Source organism: Pempheris klunzingeri, chromosome 4, assembly GCF_042242105.1.
Source record: "Pempheris klunzingeri isolate RE-2024b chromosome 4, fPemKlu1.hap1, whole genome shotgun sequence".
Taxonomy (NCBI): Eukaryota; Metazoa; Chordata; class Actinopteri; order Acropomatiformes; family Pempheridae; genus Pempheris; species Pempheris klunzingeri.
Genome location: NC_092015.1, coordinates 3089208 through 3111192, shown reverse-complemented (window position 1 = coordinate 3111192; position 21985 = coordinate 3089208). Strand labels below are relative to the sequence as shown.

The 21985-nt window shown below is 43.8% G+C and overlaps 2 protein-coding genes across 4 annotated transcripts; both read left to right on the top strand.

Annotated features, from left to right (window-relative positions):
* Positions 1-958: 958 nt before the first annotated feature.
* srsf7a (serine and arginine rich splicing factor 7a) lies at positions 959-8064 on the top strand. Of its 2 annotated transcripts, XR_011584180.1 has the most exons (9): positions 959-1179; positions 2220-2453; positions 2597-2773; positions 3108-3194; positions 3703-3744; positions 3974-4018; positions 4610-4708; positions 5680-6234; positions 6982-8064. XR_011584180.1 is itself a non-coding variant. In XM_070829905.1 (8 exons), the coding sequence occupies exons 2-8, from the start codon at positions 2230-2232 to the stop codon at positions 7031-7033; spliced, it is 726 nt and encodes a 241-aa protein (XP_070686006.1). In that variant the 5' UTR covers positions 959-1179; positions 2220-2229; the 3' UTR covers positions 7034-8064. The 2 variants fall into 2 exon arrangements, 1 of the variants encoding a protein (XP_070686006.1); XM_070829905.1 differs by lacking the exon at positions 5680-6234.
* Positions 8065-8455: 391 nt separating this feature from the next.
* Positions 8456-20973, top strand: LOC139200576 (heterogeneous nuclear ribonucleoprotein L-like). Of its 2 annotated transcripts, none has more exons than XM_070829904.1 (14): positions 8456-8556; positions 9883-9998; positions 10229-10466; positions 11312-11399; positions 12134-12228; positions 12333-12405; positions 16145-16177; positions 16797-16865; positions 17144-17391; positions 17936-18057; positions 19142-19343; positions 19496-19553; positions 19750-19860; positions 20359-20973. In XM_070829904.1, exons 1-14 carry the CDS (start codon positions 8479-8481, stop codon positions 20415-20417), a joined length of 1590 nt encoding a protein of 529 aa, XP_070686005.1. In that variant the 5' UTR covers positions 8456-8478; the 3' UTR covers positions 20418-20973. The 2 variants fall into 2 exon arrangements, with proteins under 2 accessions (XP_070686005.1, XP_070686003.1); XM_070829902.1 differs by having other exon boundaries at positions 16794-16865.
* The last annotated feature ends 1012 nt before the right edge of the window (positions 20974-21985 follow it).

The following is a 21985-nucleotide window of genomic DNA, read 5'->3' as shown; positions in this document are numbered from 1 at the left end:
CAGAGAAGCGGACAGATCAATAAAAGCAGCCACACTTCTCATGTGGTGAGATTCAGAGCTCACATGCAGAGCTGTGCTGTTTTATTAGCGGCTCAGCTAAAAAGAAGCTCTTATCATCATATTACAGGATGAACTGTTTACACACACTGACTCAACCTACTGTGGTGAAATAACATCGGGGAAGTTACACATGAACTGCCAGTCTGCCGTTTTCTGGTTTTTTTTTAATCTCCTTCAGTGTTACACAGTTGTATGATGGCAACATATATAACTATAATACTGTAATGATAATGTTGTATACAATATGATACTGAAATTAAGTTTGTATACAAATATAATTGTCTGGGAAGGTTTGTTAAAGGTTTTATACCAGAACTATTAGATAAAGGGAACAGGTACTGTGTGGTTTCACCAAAATAACCTTCTGATAATGTTCCTAGAACTATAATGGAAACTTAAATGCCCGAATATCAACTACAAAAGTAGACTCCATTCTTTGAGCATGATGAGTGACTTCACATGTAAATTAGCTGAAGGTGAATATTTAATCAAAAATGTGATTAAAAACAGAACTGTAAAGCCTGCCAGAAATTACTTGTTTGTTTTAGTTTTTAATTGTGTCTTGTTCTATGAATTAAATTATTATTTAGTTTAAAATGTTCATGCAATGAGAACAATAACTTTTTACTGACACTAATTACCTGGGGTAAGTTCATTTTAAATATTATATTATGGAGATATAACTGTTACTATCTACATAAGATAAAGGTTTTGGGTATCAAAATGAGGATTTTTAATTTAACCAACTATCTTAAATGCCTGTCTGGCTTTTATAACAGCACAAACCTGCTTTAAAATAAATTAAGATTGACAGACACATGCGCAGGAGGCGGGGCTTCCCCTCACCAATATGGCGGCCGCGCTGACGCATTTGGAGCTCCAGTGCGCAGGTGCGGATGTGACGCAGTAGGACGTGAGGTTCGGTTTCGTTGCTGGTCAACCGATCGGAAGACATGTGGAGCATTCGTTAATGTTCACCAGGGCGACTGGTTAGCTAGTTAGTTCAGCTAAAAAAGGAGTCGCTGATCGGTTAAAACGCGGTGCGGGCTTCAGTTTGAGACGGCGGAGCTTCACCTCAGCTCGGAGCTGAACCAGGAATCATCGGAGCAGCGGAAGAAGGTAACGCTAGCTAACGCGTGCAGTCGCCATTGTTTATGAGCAGGCTGAGAGCAAGGCCTTCGTCTAATTCCTGGGTACAAGCACCAAAAATACAGGGATTAAACATATTCTGTGTTTATCTGAACTATCATCTATGAAGCGATTTTAAATAATATTTTATTAAGGTCTGGAGAGCTAAAAACAGCTCCCTGCTCCTCTTGACTGAAGCTAGTTAGCTCACCGTAGCTAAACGCTGCATAGACTGATCCCCGCAAATGGTTTAAAGCTAATTCTGCAGTGCGTCTTCAGTTGGCACCAGCTACCATAAATAATCATAATAGTATTTAATAGTCTCTTTGTGCACCCACGGACTGATTATCCACAATAAAATAGGTGTTTTTATGCAATTAAAGCTCCAATTGTAATTCATCTGCCAGCTAAAGATGGCGGTTATTCAAATATTATCAACCAGTCGTGTCTGTGCATGCACTTCTCCACGGCTCAAGCATGCATCGATAATATCTAAGAGGACATCAGAGATCCAGATTTAATCAGACCTGGGGGGGGGGCTCAGTTTGGCGCGCTAACAGGCTGCAGAGACACAGCGGCGCTGTTGCACCTGCTGAGCCACCAGATGACCTCCACAAGCTCCAGACCTCATGCTGTGGTGCAGACATTGAGTTTTGACTTTGCTAAGGGCGCAGAGAGGAGTTTTTCCCTCCGTAGGGATCAATAACACTCCCAGTAAATGAATCTAAAATGTATAAAACCAGCAGCTATGGCTGTTTTTGTATGTGGCTGGAGGATCAGTGGGTGTTTGTGCTGACTCAAGTCACTTTGGACTGATAGATCTGCCAGATCAATCTCTGTACTGCTGAAGGTGTGAGTGTGGCAGAGGGTCACATGCTTTCTCTAATCAACAACAACTTCAGACTATCTTTTCTTAGATTTTGCTCGAAATGTTACTGAAACTAATTAATTATGAAAATAGCAGCAGAGAAAATGTCTGTTTTTAATTGTTTCTGCATTACTTGACTCTCATTTTCCCCTGGTCCCACCAGGTAAGGAGAGATGTCGTACTACTCGTCATCCCGTAGTTCGTCTCGGGCCACCGACTGTAAAGTGTACGTGGGTGACTTGGGCAATGGTGCTGCCAAGGGGGAGCTGGAGCGAGCGTTCAGTTATTATGGCCCACTGAGAAGCGTCTGGGTGGCCAGGAACCCGCCTGGGTTTGCCTTTGTTGAGTTTGAGGATCCCAGAGATGCAGAAGATGCTGTGAAAGGAATGGATGGAAAGTGAGTGAAGAAGCTTTATGTTTTCACACTTGAATGCCTGTTTGTTTCCTTGTAACAGACAAAATAAACACATTTTAGGGAAATCTAATCGTTGCAGTGATTAAAACAGTCTGGCCTCTCTCTCTGACCTTCCTTCTCCTCAGGGTCCTTTGTGGTTCCCGTGTTCGTGTGGAGATGTCAACAGGCATGTCCAGGAAGGGCCGTGGGCGCCCCAGCCGCCGTCAGTTCGACCCCAATGACCGGTGTTACCAGTGTGGGGACCGGGGCCACTATGCCTATGACTGCTACCGCTTTAGTAAGAGAGGAGGCCGTCGCAGCAGGTGAGAGAAAACAGATTAAAGATGTTTATTGTCACTGCGACTGTACAGGGGCACAGAAATATAAAGATGTGGGAGGTATAGATGTAAAAAATGGAACAGAAGGCAGTGAATTAAAATGGCAATGAAGATATGTGGCTTGTAAAGATATAAACCGCTGTGTTGCTTAACATCCAGAATAAAAACAGAATGAAAGCGGTAAACGTTGTCAAAGGTCAGATATTAAACAGATGAGTCTTAATACACATGCAGCTCATCGTTTGTTGTCCGGATGCAAATAGTTTTGCCACCTTGTGCCGTTAAAGTGGGAATAACCTCGGTTGTCTTTCCATTCCAGGTCTCGTTCCCGTTCTCGATCTCGCTCCAGGTCCAGGTCCCGCGGGCGCCGCTATCGTTCTCGCTCACGCAGCCGCAGCTACAGCCGGTACGTGAGCACAGGAACACAGGCACAGCTTATGAAATATAAATTAGGAGGTCTGTAATTAGAAGTGTGAAAATGCAGGAACCTTTTGAAGAGCATGACTCAAGTGGGGATTCTTAAATCCTTAATATTGAATTCTTGAATCGTTTGTTCTAGATCTGCTCTTAACGGAAAGCGTCTTGTTATGAGTTGGTGCTGTATAAATAAAGATTGATTGATTAGAAACCACAGGGGAGCTTACCCTCCAGCCTGTTTTGGTGTGATGTTCACAAACCAAATGTACTTGAGCCTGAATGCACTGATGTGAGCTGCAGTCGATGTCATCTAACCTCAGCAAGTCGCACCAATCCAGCTTAATATCTAAACTGATAGGAATTCATACTCACTATCATTACAAGGCTTTGAGAACATGCACACAGTTGTTCTAATCTCTGAAAATAAATGAGATGTTTATTTAAGCCAACAGATGAGCCTTCTGTTTATCTTTTTTGTGACACTTGTATTTTTCCAGGAGCCGTCGCCGATCTCCGTCCTACTCCAGGCGCAGGAGCAGGTAGGAATGCAGCTCTTTGGACTATAATTCACAGTCACTGTAGTGCTTTTTGTATTGTTGGTGAGAGGTGTGGCTGCAGAGGGCAGGGCGCATCTTTATTATTATTATTATTACCTCCAATTAAGTACGCGTGCAGCGTGTGTACTTTTTTCAGCCTCACTCTGGTTGTTGAGGCGTCGTCGTTCCTGTCGCAGCTTTAATTAAACTCATTTATTTCCTGTCACACTAGGTCTGGCTCTCAAGCCCGCTCCAAGTCCAGGACTCCAGTGAGAAGGTAGGTTGTGTGAGCTGCAGGTTTTAAATCACAATTACAGTGTGTGTCTGAACATCTGTTCCTGTCGCCAACTCGTCTGACCTGGGGAGTGGAATTGTTTTCCTTCATGGTGCCTGCACACGTTGCTGCTGGTGTCCCGGCTTTTTTTTTTTTCCAGTTTGGTTCACCAGCATATCAGTCAACATAGATCAATAAATAGTTTATGCATCATGTAAGCATAAATAGAATTCCAGTGGTAAGTAGACGGTGATATTAAGTGCCTTTTAAAGAGGCGTTCCCTTTGCTCTGCTCAAAGATCACTTTGGCAGTACTATGCTAAAATGTATGCCGACACTCTTAGAGACAAACAAAGGAGAATAACTTCCTGACACAATGTTGGATGAACCAGTCAGCCAGCTTGACGGCGAGAGAGGTGGGAGGTGCGCGTCTGCTACTGCGAGCCACAGCAACTTACGGTTACCCACAACACCCTTCTCTGCTTAGATTTGCAAAGACGGTGACGTGTATCTCCAAACTCATAATTCCTGCTTAATCGTTCAATATTGTCGCATGTAAATGTTGTTTTGTTTTTATTTTTATTTTTTCCTCCAGTCGCTCCAGATCTCGGTCTCGGTCTGGCTCTGCGCCCAGAGGACGCTCTGCCTCCCGCTCTCGCTCACGGTCTCCGTCGGCCAACCACAAGAGGAACAGGTAAACCCTCTGCCTAGATGTCTCTTATTCACTAAATCAGTGTGTAGACTGTCTAATTTCTAGTGCTTAGTCCTGCCAGTTGTCAGTGTTTTACCAGGACATTGTAGACGTATGTAAAACCTCCAGTAGGATGACAGTCCAGTGAGGTCTAGATCAACCATTTTAGGTTTTAGATATCACAGTTCAGGCCACAACTATCCTGCGTTCCAAGGGAGGGTCAGTTATGTTCTCCACGCTAGTCAGAGTTAGACACTCAGTCCAAGGCAGGGAGTGACCGAGTAGATCCTCCCTCCACCCGGGATCGTCATGCTGCCGCCAAGCGACCGCCACACGACGCTGAGATGGACGACCGCCGAGACCCCTCCCTCTACCTCCGCGACACAGAGAGATCAGCGTCTTCTGCCCTGTCGTCTACGTCTGCTGCTGTTGGCCCGTAGCGGAGTGGGAGGGGTAGAGGACAGGGACTTGGGCCCTCTGTAGGGAAGTATTAGTTGATGAAAGATCGGACCTCTCTCTTGTGCTCTCCTTTCCGTCGCTTGATAGCTCTGCGCTGTCGGCGCTGTTTAGACACGGCGCTGCTCTTCATCAGCGCCACTTCATCTTGAAAAGAGAGCACATGAAAGACGTCTGAAATCAGAATCAGAGCAGCTAAAACCAGTGAGGTGCACCTATATCCTCTGTACTCTTGCTTTCCTTTGTCACCCACCCTAGCTGTAGATCATAAATAAATGAATTTAGGCTGACAGCAAGAGAGAAAATTATTTATTGGTTTGAGTAATGTTAAGTAAAGATGGTAGCATTGTAAATGTTTCTAGTTTTTCTTAAATTTTTAATTCCCTATTCTGAATTTGGCTAGATCAAGAGAACTCTCCAGAAAAATACTATCTGAGATCAGACAAAACGACACCATTGGTGTGAAGTTAAGCATCTTTGCAGCACAGTTTTGTTTATTTTTCATATTTTCTTTAAAGCGTGTGGTGGGAGCTGAGCACTGCACTGACACCACAGCTGATCCCAGGCCCAGGGTCTGCCAGCTGGCGGTGTGTACGTCCTGCGGGAGGGTGACTAAGCGCTGACCTGAGATCAGCCTTCGCCTGCATCTGGTGTTAGACAGCGAGAAAGAGGTCGACCTACCGACCGAACCCTCCCCACAGTGAATGGGCGACCGTCTGTTCAACCGACGCACACGCTCAGACGAGATCAGCCCGTGCACACATACAGTTGTTCTACTAGAGTCACCCAGCCAGCCAGCCAGCCAGCCTTCAGATGTACCAGAGGGCTGACCCACACAGATCAGAGTTCGACCACTACCTTTTTAAATCCATTACCTACCTACCTACCAGACCCCCCTACCAGAGTTCTTCGGCCTCTGTCTTAGCTTCTGAAAGTGAGAGAAAGAGAGCTGACGAGAGATCAGTCTTCAAGAGCCTCCCAGCGCAGTGTCTCTCCGAGTTGTAGTCATCCGTCCTTCAGTCCTTTCATCCTTCGCTTCTCTGTACTTGTTGTTTCTGCCACTGTCTCCAAAGGTAACCAAAAATCAAACCCCCTGACAAGCTCATGTTCATGGTGAAAGAAAATGCACAGGCCTGATGTAGTCTGGGAAACGGGTGATCACAGAGCTAAAGTTGAGCCTTTTTTATTAACGAGCATGCTTCAGAGTGCGGATGTGTGACTGTGTGAGTGTGTGTGGATGACTGAGCGAGCGAAAGAGAGAGAGAGGAAGGCAACATGAACTGTAATGGCCTGATAACTCTGAGGAGGCTTTGTCACATGTTTTGCTCCTTGTGCCAGACACGTTGCAGCATTATTAACACTTAAGCAGCTTTACCATCATAGTGTTTAGTTAGGTACAGTAATAAAGGTGGATTTTAAATGTGCAGGTCATCCTTTGTTCAGGGTTTAGATCAGCCACCATGTGTTTGTGCCCCCCTACCCCACTTTTTGTCTGTTTATTAAGGATTAAGTGAGAAGTTTCTCCTCAGAGTAGAAACTGTTAACAACCTGTCGTAGCTGCACATGAAGACAAATGTCAAAGTTATTTGAGCAGGTGTTTGTTTGCCCTGGGGGGTCAATTCAATAATGGCCTTATTACCCTTGACAGTAATCATTCAGAAATGCAAAGATTAGCTGTTAAACACATTTAAGTAATCTGTGGCTCTTGAGGTGACAAGTGATGAGGGATTATTAATATTTGTGTGTATATTTAGTTTAGTTTCTGCTCATTCTTCCATCCTCCCCTGTGGCGAGCTAACGCCTCTCTGTTTCTGTTTCAGTCGTTCCCGTTCAGCAAGTCCAAACCGAAGCGCTACGCCAGCAGACGACTGAGTGAAGAAGACTATTAGCCCCCCCCCCCTCTCCTTACCCTCCTCATCCCCTGCACCCTATATGCTTTTACAGCCCTACAGCAGCTGTTTTTTTTTTTTTTCTACGTGTTTAGTCCCAGTGTTTTAAGTTTACTTTCCTCCCCAGGACTCCAGTCTTGTCAGCGTAGCAGACAAAAATGAGTTTCCATTAGATACAGAGATTGTTTTAAATGTTGCTTCTGCTGCACAGGTCATCTGTCTTCTCAGAAGTTGCATACGCAAGTTCAGATAACGCTGAATTTTAGCAGTGATTTGGGCTTTTCGTACAGTAAACCGCAGTGGAAGACGGCCCAGGTGATGCAGGTCTCCAGGGTGAAGGACATTGCATCGGGAAAAAAAAAAAAACTGCTCTTATTCCCGGAGATCAAATTCTCGAATTCTCCCCGTTGCAAATCAGCAAATGCTGTTTTTGTTTTTTTTGTTTTTCGCTCTAGTTTGATTTTTTTTTTTTGTTTCGTTTTTCGGTTCAAATGCTGTTTATAGTTTCCACTCAAGGAGGTGGTTGCTGTCCTGCATGCCTTTGAATAGTATGTCACATTCCTACTGTTTGTTGTTTCTGTGGTGCACTGCCCTTTTTACAAACCTGATCAGCATCCCTGTGTGCTGAATAGATTTTTTTTTTTTTTTTTTTTCTCCCCCATGGGTTGATTTCAGATTTGTTTCTGTGGCTTCTGATTTTAAAATGTATACAGTGCTTCAGTTTGACTTGTGTACGGGCTGCTTTAACAGTTGTTCTGTTCCTGGCTCATATGGTTAAGACAGTGGCAGTTTTATTTTTGAATAAACCTCTTCAACGTACCTCAGTGGTTTTATTTCATTTCTCATTCACCCAAGTGTGCTTTTTTTTTTTTAATTTTCCCCCCTTGCATTTGTAGAATTTTGAAAATACTGTATTTGTCTTGATAATCTATTAAAGATGTCTGCAAGATATTAGTTTTCATTATGAATATTTTTTTTTTGTAATGGTGTTAGATTCATATGCTAAAGCTTTTATTTCTGTACAATTAAACCACAGATGTGAAAACTGAACACAGCAGTGACAATTTACTCCACAAACACTAAAGCAAAACATTCACGGGAATAACAAAAGCATTCAACAACACTCCAGAAACATTTTTAGCGTTTAAAATGATCATAAACTTGAATAAACATGGAGTCATTATCAGAATAAACAGGTGGCTTCAGCAGCTTTGTGCATTAGTGCGATACCGCCATCAAAGCCAAGAGCACACGCCCTGCTCTCCTATTGGCTGCCACCGACTTCGCGAGTAGACTGACAGCCGCCTGGGCCAATCACGGGGCGCGGCGTCGCAGCGCTGGGCGTGGCCACACGAGCCTCGCTTTTCTTGACTTTTCCGTCCATTTCAGTTCGTCGTCACTACCACCAACCTTTTTAACCGGGACAACATGGCTACTGCGGCGAGCCGTTACTACAGCGAAGACGGCAGGGCAACGAAAAGACAGAAAACCGACGGAATGGCCACGGTGAGTCGTCTCGGCCCGAGCCGCGCCGTGGATTAGCTTCAACTTACATAACGAGCGCAGTTACGCCGTTTTTCTTCGTGCGGTTTGATTCATTCAGGTGCGCGTCGGCGGGGGGAAAATGTCACGACGCGTCCCAGCAGGTCATTAGCAACATCTAGCTGCCAGACTAACTCCCCCGTTTGTGCGCTGTGGTTGTTTATTGTTCGTGTGAGGTTGCTTCAAAACATATTCGTGTCCTATATCGGTGCTGTGGAGCCCGAATGGGTTGGTTTGAGGGCCGTTACCACCGCCGGGCCTCGCCTGAGCCCGGCTTTGTTCTAGTGCCGGTGGCGTTAGCAGCGTGCTAACCGTGAGCTAGCTTACCTAGCTAACCAGGCCTGCTACAAATCAGCCGCATTTACCTGAAGGATAACATTTTACACGCATGTCTGATTAAACCAGCTCTTTTTCTTTCTTTTTTTTAATCTCCACCACGAGGGAGGGGGCTGATTGAATTAAACATTACAAAGCTGCACGTATCAATAATGGTAATTTAACGACCCTTCCCCCAACTGCGCCCAGTAACCTGAGGTGAATTAGCCACTGTGTTGTTTTTAAGACCAACAGGCGTGTGAAATGTCCTCTAAATGCTCTACTTGGGGGCAGTTTTTTTAATATAACCACCTACAGGTGCAGAGGTTGTGTTGCACCGGCTTTGTTTTTTTTTGTTGCATCTTATTATTATTATATTAGTTTATATTACTGAGATAAAGCTCATCGATCTACAGGATAAAATGACTTCCATCTGTTGTGCATGGTCACATGGTGGAAAGTCGAGCTGGGAATTTATACATGTGCATTAAATAGTACAGCACACATCAACCAGTACACATTAGTGCAGCATAATTAATGCAAATTATGTTTAAATACAAGATATGACTGGTAAGAACTGTCTAAGATGCTAATTTTATGTTATTTATCATGTTTTCTACAGCAGGGCTGCAACTAACAAGTGTTTTCATTGTTAGTTGTTTGGGCTATAAAATGACCGAAAGTGGTGAAAACTAGCAAATATTGGAGCCAGGAGCTGGAATCATACTTTTAATTGTTCCACACATCATATGTTATCAGTCACTCTTTAGTTTATTCATCCTGACTGTCTGTTTTTGAATATTTTGTACATGTGACAGTTTTGTCTGGATCTGTCTTCCATGTTTTTAGTTTTTACTTGTCTGAATCGAGGGTTTCAGGACAGAGGGTGTCTTATGCTGCACAAACGGTGCATATTTGGCATTTTTTGCTGCATAATTGAATTTGACTGTTTTTTTTTTTTCCTCCTGCGTTTAGGGATATGAAGATCCACATAAGACCCTTCCGTCTGTGGTGGTGCACGTCCGGGGGCTGGTGGATGGCGTGACAGAGGCTGACCTCGTGGAGGCCTTGCAAGAATTTGGAGCCATCAGGTAGAGAAAGAGAGCAGCTTAACCCGTGTGGGGAATTCTGTTTGTTTAAAAACAGGGTGCAGAGTCATTACACTTTGGCCATTACCTGGATTTTAACAGTGCCTAAGGCTGGGCTCATGGTGGGGTTAATTAGGTGATGACTTTTAAGCTGCAGGATATTAATTTTATTTTTTAAACTTTCACAAGCAAGTGACCTGCTGCTCTAATCCCTTCACTGCTTTTGTTCTTAGCTATGTGGTGGTGATGCCCAAGAAGCGTCAGGCACTGGTGGAGTACGAAGACATGAACGGCTCATCCACAGCGGTCACCTATGCTGCGGACAACCAAGTTTACATCGCCGGCCACCCTGCCTTTATCAACTACTCCACTAGCCAGAAGATCTCCAGGCCGGGAGACTCTGACGACTCTAGAAGTGTTAACAACGTCCTCCTGCTCACCATCATGAACCCCATCTACCCCATCACCACGGTAAATGCAAAGATTTGGGCTTCACTGGGGTCGTTTACTTCACACAGGCATGTTGTTAAATGTCACTACTGTTAGTACAGGCATGTTTGAAGCTGTGAATCCTCCCGCTAATGTTCAGATTTTTTTAGCCTCCTTAATGTATTCCCGCCGCTTTCCTGGAGTTTAATTCGGAGGCGTTGTGGGTTGTTGAGACAGAAACATGCTGCCTAGTTGGGCTACAGGCAGATTTTGATGTGCTGAATTATTCAGTATGATCACAATAGTGGCTTTCAGCTGCTCGGCACAAGAAGCAGGAACCAAACACACCCAGGGCCGCCGTGAATGAAAGTCATTCTTGTTAGACACAAAAAAAATACGCACAGCTTCTCTTATGTGAGGATTTGTTTCTCTGGTCTACATTGTGTCTGTCGTATGGCTACAACCACGTTATTTTCCTCTACTGATTTTCTATTGGCCTGTTATTTTCTCAATTAATCATACAGTCTTAAAAAAATGCCTGAAAATGGTGGAAAAACTGAAAAACGTTCGTCCCAGAGTCCTCAAGTGGCTTGTTAAGTCTAAAGTTATAGAATTTAATCCTATAAAACAGTAGAATAAACATGATTAGTTGCTGCACTGAACGTCTGCAGAGTTGTTTTTGTGAATGTTATCATCAAAGTGAAAAGTCCGGGGACCACAAACTGAATGAGCCCAATAAGCCTGCCATAGTTTGCATGTGACATCCTGCCTGCGGCCACATTTACATAAATCAAAGCAAGCGTGACAACATTATTACTGAACATTTTTTGTTCTGTGCTTCTGTTTTAATATGTATATGAAACTGTTCCTTAAATGTTTTTCCACAGGATGTTCTCTACACTATCTGCAACAACTGCGGGCCTGTCCAGAGAATCGTCATCTTCAGGAAGAACGGCGTCCAGGCGATGGTTGAATATCCTTTTTGCACAGATGCTGTGCGACGCTGGGAATCACAATCCGGTTCACTGCCGGTTTATTTCAACATGTCTTGAACACAGTTAACAGGATTTACTGAAAGTTCTACCTCCGCCTGAATGGACTTTTGATTTATGGAGTTTTATGACAGACTAGTCAGGAGTGTCGAGCCAGTTTGATCAACCTGTTCCCAGATTCAAGGAAACAGACAAAACAAACAAACAAGCCTGGTAGATTCAATATGCTAAGACTGAGTTGCGTTTCTCCACAAAAGCTCAAAATATATGTGCACAGTGCTCCTGAGGAAGACTGAAACATGTCAATAGAATTACAGAGGATCCAGAAAAAACACAGCAGGGTTTTGGTTGTTTGTTTGCACGTTCTGGCTTCTGGTCGTCTGTCTTGTCGTTTTGGTGAAAAGTCGAGCAGGAAATTTATACATGTGCATTAAATAGTACAGCACACATCAACCAGTACACATTAGTGCAGCCTAATTAATGCAAATTATATTAAAATACAAGATATGATTGGTAAGAACTGCTTAAGATGCTAATTTTATGCTATTTATTATGTTCTCTACAGCAGGGCTGCAACTAACAATCTGATCAACCTGTTCCCAGATTTAAGGACAAACAAACCTGGTAGATTCAATATGCTAAGACTGAGGCGTATTTCAAATAATATGTTGGTCGTAAAGTAACTTCCCCGTCTCGTCCTTAACCCTGTCATTACATTCGACTCTGTGCAAAGTGCACAGCGGGCCAAGGCCTCGCTCAACGGAGCAGACATCTACTCCGGCTGCTGCACGCTGAAGATCGAGTATGCGAAGGTACGTGTTTGTACATAATGTGGGTGTCGTTCTGTGCTGACGTAACACCTCATGGCGTTTCTATATTAATAACATGTTGTGTTCTTTAAACTGTGTCTTTTCAGCCCACTCGCCTGAATGTGTTCAAGAATGACCAAGACACCTGGGACTACACGAACCCCAATCTGGGAGGCCCAGGTAAAACCTCACACTGAACACATCCACACACACACACACACACACACACACACGCTTCGTAGCTGACAAGCCTGCCACTGTTAATCACCTTTGCTGCCACTGTGGGGAGATTCTGCAAGTGGGCTACTGGGAAGACGGAGGCAACACCCTTCATTGATAATGCTGCGAAATGGATGAATTTAAAGTGCCGTTTAATATAATGTTTTGGAACCAAACTGGTGTGGCATTATGACTGAAGTGTTGCTTTGGGTCTTTGAACTTCTCAATACACATTATGCTCAGGGATCATATGCAGGAGGGAAGCGTTTGGGGAAATCGGGTGGCATGATTTGAATTATGTACGGGTTGGCTGGCTCGTAAGAATCCAAACATAAAGAAAAATGAAAGAGCATCAGTAATTCAGAGTTCAGAAATGTGAATGAAATGCTCTCTGTGAATACTTTTAAAGCTAAACACGTTGAACTCTGCCGTGTGGTGGGAATGGCAGGAACACATTTACAGGAAGGTGTCGTTACTCACAGTCCACATCAGCCCTGTTGTTAAGATGTGCAATTAGTCGTGACAGTTGAGGAGGGCGTGTGGCGTCTGGAAACTCTGCCCTGCTTCCTCTTCGTATCTTGAGGCTAGCATTCTTGTTCTTCGTGGCATGTAGACGTTCTGGTTTATGACAAACCGTGCACACGCCACAACCATGTGTCTTCCACACAGTGTTGTCAAGCGTGTCAGATAATGTGCAGCTTAATGTAAATGTTGGCTGCTTGTCAAGCATTTTATTTGTCTTAATAATAAACAGAAGCCTCAGAGCACTGTCTGTATTTGAAATGAAACTATATTCACTGAATATGCTGCATTTTACTGTAGATGTAGAGAATTGAGTCTTATACAAGACACATGATGTCAAACTACTGGACGACTTCTTAGTCTTCAGTGTTTTTTTTTTTACTTTTGTAAAGAACCAAACATATTTTCAAAGGTTTGAATTATTCCACTGACAGATGAGAGATTTAGCAGCTTGGTGATTGGTGCATTTGTTTCTTTTAATTGTTGTAAAAGTAGCACAAACATTTGAAACTGAGCCACGTTGAAAGGTTGAGTGAGATTAAATCAGGGTACGTGATACTTTGAGTCCTTTCTGTTACAAAAGCCGCCCTGAGAAAGAGAAGCTGTTGTCTGTCCTGCTGCTGAGTGACGGATGGTGTTACAGCCTCCTTAACAATCCTGTTTAGAGATATCATCATCATCTGCTGTTCCTGCCTTCCTTACCACACCTTTTACACTTTGCAGGGTTTTTTTTTTTTTTTTTTTTATGACATGTATAGTAAAGGCAGCATGTGTTTAAACTTTGATTTTAAAGGCAGCCGCTGGAGACACATTTCCTTGCCTTAAAGACTGATCCTGGTCTTTTCCACTGTCATCTAACTTCTACCATTAAATTCTCCCATTTGTTTTTGTTTTGTTAAACTTTGTGTGAGACTCCAACAAATGTTCAACAGTCTAGCACTTGGTGTCAGACCTGTGACTTGTATTTTGAAGCGTAATTTGCGTGAGAAGTAAGAACAGAGGCACGGACCAGCATCAGTAATCAGGCTACCTGCAGCATCATGTAACTCCTAATCTTCTCCTGATAAATCGATGATCTCGGCGAGTCCAAAACAAAACACGCACGGGAATTTGTGCTAAGGGGCGAGAGGCAGATACACGCTGACATCACCACTCGACAGCCGCCATCTCAAGTATCCACTTCTCCAGTGAGGACACAACCACTATCATACAGAGGGCCAAATGTCCCCCGAGACACCAGGAGATAAACTGCAAGACACCACCCATTCAACATGCCGATGTAGGACTGATTTACCACTCACTGCTCAGCTCCGCACTCCAGCACAAGAGCCACGAAGACAACGCACACTTCTCTAGAGGGTGGGGAGTTTTGGGCACTGAGCTACACTCGGTCCCTTCCCCCTTCTTCCTCCATCACCCATTTTGAGACACAAGCGACTGACACATTGCAGCAGGCCAAACGTCTGCATCTCCAACCCCACCCCACCCCACTGTCTACACCAAATGGAGACTGACACCAGAGAAGACACAGCATCCACCCAAACAGAAGGTAGCGACAGGCATCTGTCAGTACAGCAGATGATGCACACTGATAATAACCAGTCGACCAAGATCATTTTTTTTTGGTTTTTTTTTTTTTTAAAGTCCTGCTTCGTCCTGTACTGTACCGTCACGCTTGTTGACACAAAACATTCAAGCGACACACTCTCTCTCCGACACTTGCCGACGCCGCACCAACTGATCCAATAGATGCCTCACACCCTCGACTCGAGCTGTAGCCAGTCACACCGGAGTCGACACCAGACAACTGATGAAGACGTGACACTGCTGACAACACCATCAAGCACACTCAGAGCCCAGTCAGGCCCATCTTTGGTTTTACCCCGTATGTGTTTCCTCCCACATGGGACTCTCTCTCTCTTGCTCTTTTTCTCCTCATCTCTTTCTCCCTCTGATTTTCTTACTACATGCATCCCTGTTTAGCTATTCCCCCCTTTTTTTTTGAGTGCAGTTTTTTTTATTTATTTTTTTATTAATATATTAAAGTCTAGAACCTGTGTAACGCCTTCCATGTGATGCAGGTTTGGCAATTTGCGGCTAAGAGGAGCCAGCTTCCCAACTGAAATGTGCTCTGGCAGCCTCAAGGCCTACCAGTGGGCGCTAAGCGGACTATCCCAAAAAGGAACTAAAGGGATGGAAACGCCAGCCAAACGGCCAACCAACCCACCAAAGGGCGTTCCAACTTGATAAAACCAGGAATCGATCCTGAGGTGGAGAGTTGTTTCCCCCCCCAAAAGAGGAAAAGGATAAGAGTATGGGATGAAATGAATTGAGTGGAGAGTGGTGGAACTACTGCAGCAAATATCTTCCTCCCACTGTTTGTAAGCATGCAGTAAGTAAATCGAGACCCTCCTCGGGGAACATAACTGCACAGCACCACATCACCCCAAAGCCCAGCACCCAACATCGCTACACAAGACTGACATGACTCTGGGTTTTATTTTGTTTGCTTCCCCTCTCATACAGGCTTAATGTTTCTCTTTCTGGAAGAGGGTGACGGTTGTGGTTCTGTCAGAGCCTGCATTTCTAATGTCCCTCAAACCTACTGTATGTCTGCAGGCTATGTCTCGTCGCTCCTTCTGTTGGCGGTTTACAGCCACCAGGGATCTCCTCTATATATGTGTGGTTCCCTGGACTTGTGTGATTAGTTTCTTTGGGAATTAAATCATGATTTTTTTTTTTTTAAAAATCTGGCTAAAGGGCGTGACCTTTTATTAAATCCTGTAGGATGTGCTTGACCCAGGACCAATCCTGTTTAGTTGCATCGCATAACCTGGAAAGCCAGGAGAGCTTTCTGCCCACCAGCCACAGTGGCTGCTGGCGTCCAAAAGTTTTACGAGCCACTTTGGAGATTTTGGCCGCCAAATTTCTTGGTAGAATCTGCAAGAGCCCAGTTGGTCGCCTGCAGAGGTACCAAGCCATCCGCATTTCATAGCCAAAACTTGTCTGTGCTTATCCTGAGATACTTCCCAAATGAGGACAGACAGCTTGCTGCACTCTCCTGACATTTTAACAGGGGGAATTTAACATTTGCCCGGGAAATAAAATGTACCTTTTTTTTGTTTTGATTAACCTGGCTTCCGTTCTCATTGTGTATGATTATTGTGTACCTGTACAGATGGTGATGCAGATGGCAATGGGAGCAATGCAGGTGTGTGTGAGCGTACAAACTTTATTTCTAAATTTAGCCATTTGTGATACTTATTCAGAGTGACCTTGTTTGATGTCCTTACCGTCTTCACTTCCTAGACCATCCATTCCCCCCCCCCCGTTTCACTTGATATGCTAAGAAGTACAGTTGTGGATGTTTCAGATCAAACGGTCTTGTGTTTAAGGATAATTTTCCATAAAACCTAATATCAGTCACACCCTCATTCCTCTCCTCCCTTTTCCCCTCAACTAATGTTAATACAGACCAAGGTCAGTCACTGAAATCATGTCAGCTACTTGGTTAGAAGGGTGTCTTTCTGTAGCCTGTCTGGAGGGTTATACATCTGTAAGGCTCCTACAGGCGAGATGAACCAATCCTGAAATGCATGCGTCTGTCACGTACTAATTCGGGTTGGTTGAAGTCTCTGATAATTTGTTTGGGGGACTTTGTCAAACTACATAATGTTGTGAAGTCTTAGGCAGAATAAAATGCTCAGGCGTCCCATCGTCATGTAGATATTGCAGCAAGTCTTGTTTCCAGTCTCTTGTTGTCATATTTATCTGTCGCGTTTTTCTTTCTCTACCTTTTTTCCTCTCTTCTCTTTCTCTTCTTGTAGAAGATGTGAACGCCAACCCCAACAAGCGCCAGAGACAGCCCGCCCTGCTGGGCGACCACCCTCCAGAGTACGGTAAGGCTCTTGCCCCTGGGGAAAAGGGAAAAGTCTTTTTATGTTCTTTCACAGTTCAAAAGGACAACTTGTCTTTATTCCCTGAAATATTAATTCTGTGTAGATGGTCTGGATGATTGAACTTGATAGATTTAGGTTGAATAAGTGTAAAAGTAATTGAGTCCTCACACAGTGACGGTGAAGAGACCAAATGTTTTTATTAGAGCAGAGTCGCTTGAGTTTGACGTGTGGTTTCATGTTCTGCTCCCTCACTCGCTGGTCTGTGCCTCATTCCTCAGGAGGTGGTTACCATGGCTACGACGAGAGCTACGGCTCCCCACCCTATGAGGGCCGCCGCATGGGTCCACCGATGAGGGGGCGCGGGGGAAGGAGCTACGGGCCAGGCTACGGACCTCCTCCCCCTCCCCCTGGCGAGTACGGCGGTCACGCCGAGTCTCCGGTCGTCATGTTGTACGGACTGGACCCTACCAAGATGAACGCCGACCGTGTCTTCAATATCTTCTGTCTCTATGGCAACGTAGAGCGGGTCAGTATCTAATGATGGTGTCAACAATCACATGACACGCAGCTATTAACCATGTGCAGCCCATAAATGACACATAGTACAGTTAAAAGAATATTTTATTAAATATTTTGCTGCACAAACATTTTATCTTTTAGCTCTTGATGCCTCATCAAAGACGGACTCAGGATATCATACGTTGTGATTCCACTTAATATTAAGAGTTAATAGAGAGAATAGTTGCACACATCTGCATTTCTTCCTTAAGCTCAGGCATGAAATGTCATGCTGAAGTTATCAGCAGAGCAAGAATGTTTTAAAAACAACTAAGTTATACTGACACAAGGGATTCTCAACTAGAAACGGCTCTTAACAGATGGCTTCTCAATGAATCCGTCCCGGGTGGCGCTTTGTCACAAAGTCAGAAAATAATTGGTGTGTATTTGACTCACACACTCGCTGCAGGCTGTTTTCTATTGGCAACTGAGTCTTTTGTCTCGGTGAGGGCAGGGATGCTGTGCATTGAAGAAAACTGGTCAACCCTGTCGTCTGTCACTTTCCATGCTAGGTGAAGTTCATGAAGAGTAAGCCGGGGGCAGCTATGGTGGAAATGGGAGACTGCTATGCAGTGGACCGCGCCATCACTCACCTCAACAACAACTTTCTCTTTGGACAGAGAATGAATGTGTGGTGAGTTCATCCAGTCCAAAAATATTTCCCGTCCCACAACTATATCGGAGTTAATGAAGCAAATTATGTTCTAGTAATGTAGATGTGAGGCTGAACAAACCAGTAAAACAAAATAACTTTAAAACTGGGCCTCATTTTTACATATTTGGGTTTGAAATGACAAAAATCCTTGGAATTGGTCCAGTAGACTGTTTGGTCAAAGCAGGTCCACTAAAAGTGTTTGTTTGATCCACTGACAGGCTCAGAGTGTTATTCTAAGTGTCTGGCAGCTTTATGGAAAGGATCCCTACAGAGAGAGACCTGGAAGATCCTTTTGGTTTAACCACAAACAGCTGTTCAGTCGCTCTCTTCAAAACTTTCCTTTCCATGATGCTGCCAGACGCTTATGGAGCTTTTCCACCACCACCTGCTCGACTCGACCTTTTTAGTTCTCCACCAGGTGATAGTACCTGATACCAGGTACTTTTTTAGTACCTCCTCTGCCGAGTTCCAAGCGAGCTGAGTCGAGCTGAAAATGTGACGTCACCAGACTGCAGGCCGCTGATTGGCCAATCAGGGAGTGACGTCACTGGATGAGTCATGAGAGTGACTGGTACACAAGAATCAAACCCACCGTTTTTAAAACCCTGGAAACAACCGTGTGTTTTTATTATTTCTGTGAACGACGAGGTTCAGATGTTTCTGTCACTGTCGCATCCAAATGACGTCACTGGAGTTTCGGGCCGCCTTGACGCTATGACGACCCCCCCCACAGTGAGGTGGTACTCTATTGTAAGGGGAAACGACCGAAACCAAGTAGAGGAGAGTAAGTTCTAAAACTGTGATGGAAAAGCACCACTAGAATAACAATCTGAGCCTGAGTGGCTAAAACAAACACTTTTAGTGGATGTAATCTGAGGTCGTCCCACAGGATCACACTGTAGCTGTTTCAGCCCAACTCCAAAACGTTTTGTGTCTCCTGGTCATTTTGAGCCGAAAATATGTGATTTTAAAAAAAGTAGAGCCCAGGTTTATACCAGAGTTTTGCTTTTTAATGTCAGTTATATAATTTCTAATATCCAAACTGGCTCATCCCCTCCTGCAGCGTGTCTAAGCAGCAAGCCATCGTCCCCGGTCAGTGCTACGAGCTGGAGGACGGCACGAGCAGCTTCAAGGACTTCCACGGCTCCAGGAACAACCGCTTCACCTCACCAGAGCAGGCGGCCAAAAACCGCATCCAGCACCCGAGCAACGTGTTGCACTTCTTCAACGCCCAGCCAGACGTCACGCCAGAGGTTTTCTCTCAGGTCTGTACGGTCTCTTGACTGACACACCAGCATCTGTGTTTTCTTATTTATTGGAAAGACAACAGGAGTAAAACATTAGCGCAGCTGATTGGATTTTATTTCTGTCACGTTGTGTATTCAGTCTCCAATGATAAATGTTGTGGTCTTTACAGATTTGTGAGGAGATCGGTGTCAAATGCCCCGTCAACGTCAAAATGTTCACAGGAAAGAGTAAGCTGCCTCGATTCTGTTTATTTGAAGCCTCTGATGTATAGAAACATTTAGCTGCTGTCACTTTATTATTCCAGTGAAAGTACTGTACTATCTAGAAGTTTAGCTCAACGTACACATTTAAAAAGATTAACCTTAAACTACATCCGACGTCTCCATGTTTGTTTTTAAAATTGTGACCCACTCTGACCACCAGGTGGCGCAGCTCCCAGTGACCGCAGTGCTTCAGGTCTGCTAGAGTGGGAGTCCATCAATGATGCCATGGAGGCCCTGGCCATGATGAACCACTACCAGATGAAAAATGCAGGTAAGACATTTGGCAGAACTTGATTTTAAAATGTGTGTCGTGGTGAAGGAGCTCTTCCCCGTGTTGTGTCGGGTAGAATTACTGTTTTTGTCAATGGAGTCTGGTGGCTTTGAAGGGGGCGATTTAACGGTGGGTTCTGGTTATACAAACAGGTCCGTCTGAAAGAATTCATACTCTCAAACACAGACTCACGATCTGAAATGAGACCTGTGAGCGGACGTAGTTGCCCCAAAGCTGCTGGAGGCGTTTTACTGGATTAATGTCAAAACTTTTTGTGCCCATCAGTCATTGCAAACACACATGATGTAAAAATAGGGCCCAGGTTTAGCAGAGGTGCCCTTTAAGACAACATGATGCCTTCTGGGGAATTTAATTACAACAAAAATGCAGTGTTGACGTGTATTGAATGTCATTAGATTATGGCGGCGGCAGCTGAGCCTGGTTACCAGGAACGGCAAACAAAGTCACAGTTGTTGTCTAACTCTCTTCTCTCCCCAGCTGGTCCGTACCCGTACACCCTCAAACTGTGCTTCTCCACCGTTCAGCACGCCAACTGAGCGCGCTCCCTTGTAGCCAGGAAGACGAAGATTCCCATTCCCATGTCCACACGTACTTTGACCATGACAGCTTGCAACACACCTGGGGGAAACTGATTTTGAAAAACGTCTCAAATACTGTGAAGTAATACCTTTCACGATGCAGTTGATCCCTGACGTGCAGACTCCTTGTATTTGGTATATTAAGCAGACTTAACAGATGCTAACAGGCATTTAAAATTTTTGATATTTATGCCCCAGATGTGGTTTATAGAGTATCAGTACTTGTGTATCTTCAATATTAAGTTGTCCTTTTTACTTTTTGTATTATGCTTATACAGTGACCTGACATGTGAGAAAGCATATGAAAGAATTGGTTTTATGCTCAGGTGGTTCAGTGGCCGTGGACAACATGGTTTTTTGTAAAAGAGTTGTCTTTTGAAACTTTTATTATAGCTCAATTTTTTTCTTTTTGTGTTATTTTAATTGCGACCTTTTCAGTTCTGCGTCTCCATGTGTGATCTACAGATGGAGAATTGTTTTGTTCTAAGAAAATAAAAAGAAAAAACAACTTAAAGCTGAGTGTGAATCGTCTGTTCTGTTGATCCACAGCAGAGTTAGTTTCAGTTTCCAGAGTGGCTTTGATCATTAATTAATAATAAATATATTTGATTATTAGTTTGTTTTTTTTATTATATGGGGGGTATTTGTCAGGGGCAGATTTAAAAAGCTCAGTTGATTTTGCAATACAGCTGACTCCCAGTGTGAAACTAAAGATGTTTCATTTATATATATATATATATAGATTTAGTTTAGTTTTTCAACTGTAGTTTTAGATTTTAAGTTTAGTTTTAGTTAACTAGAACAACTTTAGATTCATTACATGGAAGCTATTGAACAAAGCCATTAGAGATTCTACATTAGCAATCAAAGTGTTTAATCAATGTGGTATAATTCTTAATCAATATTGTCAAATCGGCAGGAAGAGTTTTTGTGTCACTTCTACAGTAATTCATTGACGTGAGCAGAAACTGTGTTTTAAGACACCTGAGACTTATTGTACCGAGTCAAATCTGAATTCAAATCCTCAAAGTATAAGAGGTTGTTTTTAACAATTAACAGTTATTAACTGAATTATGCAAATGTCTGTAAATCGATTGGAACGTTTCAAAGATCCATGACGTCATTCTTCTGTGGAATAATGACATCACTTTTGCCCTTCGTGTTTATTGGGCTTTAAACGTCACACATCCACAACACGTCACTTCCAGTATCCACAGTGAACATTCTAGAGTGACCATCGAGGATTCTGGAACATTCTAGAGTGACCGTAGAGGATTCTGGAACATTCTAGAATGGCCATCGAGGATTCTGGAACATTCTAGAGTGACCGTAGAGGATTCTGGAACATTCTAGAATGGCCATCGAGGATTCTGGAACATTCTAGAATGACCGTAGAGGATTCTGGAACATTCTAGAGTGACCATCGAGGATTCTGGAACGTTCTAGAGTGACCATCGAGGATTCTGGAACGTTCTAGAATGGCCATCGAGGATTCTGGAACATTCTAGAGTGACCATCGAGGATTC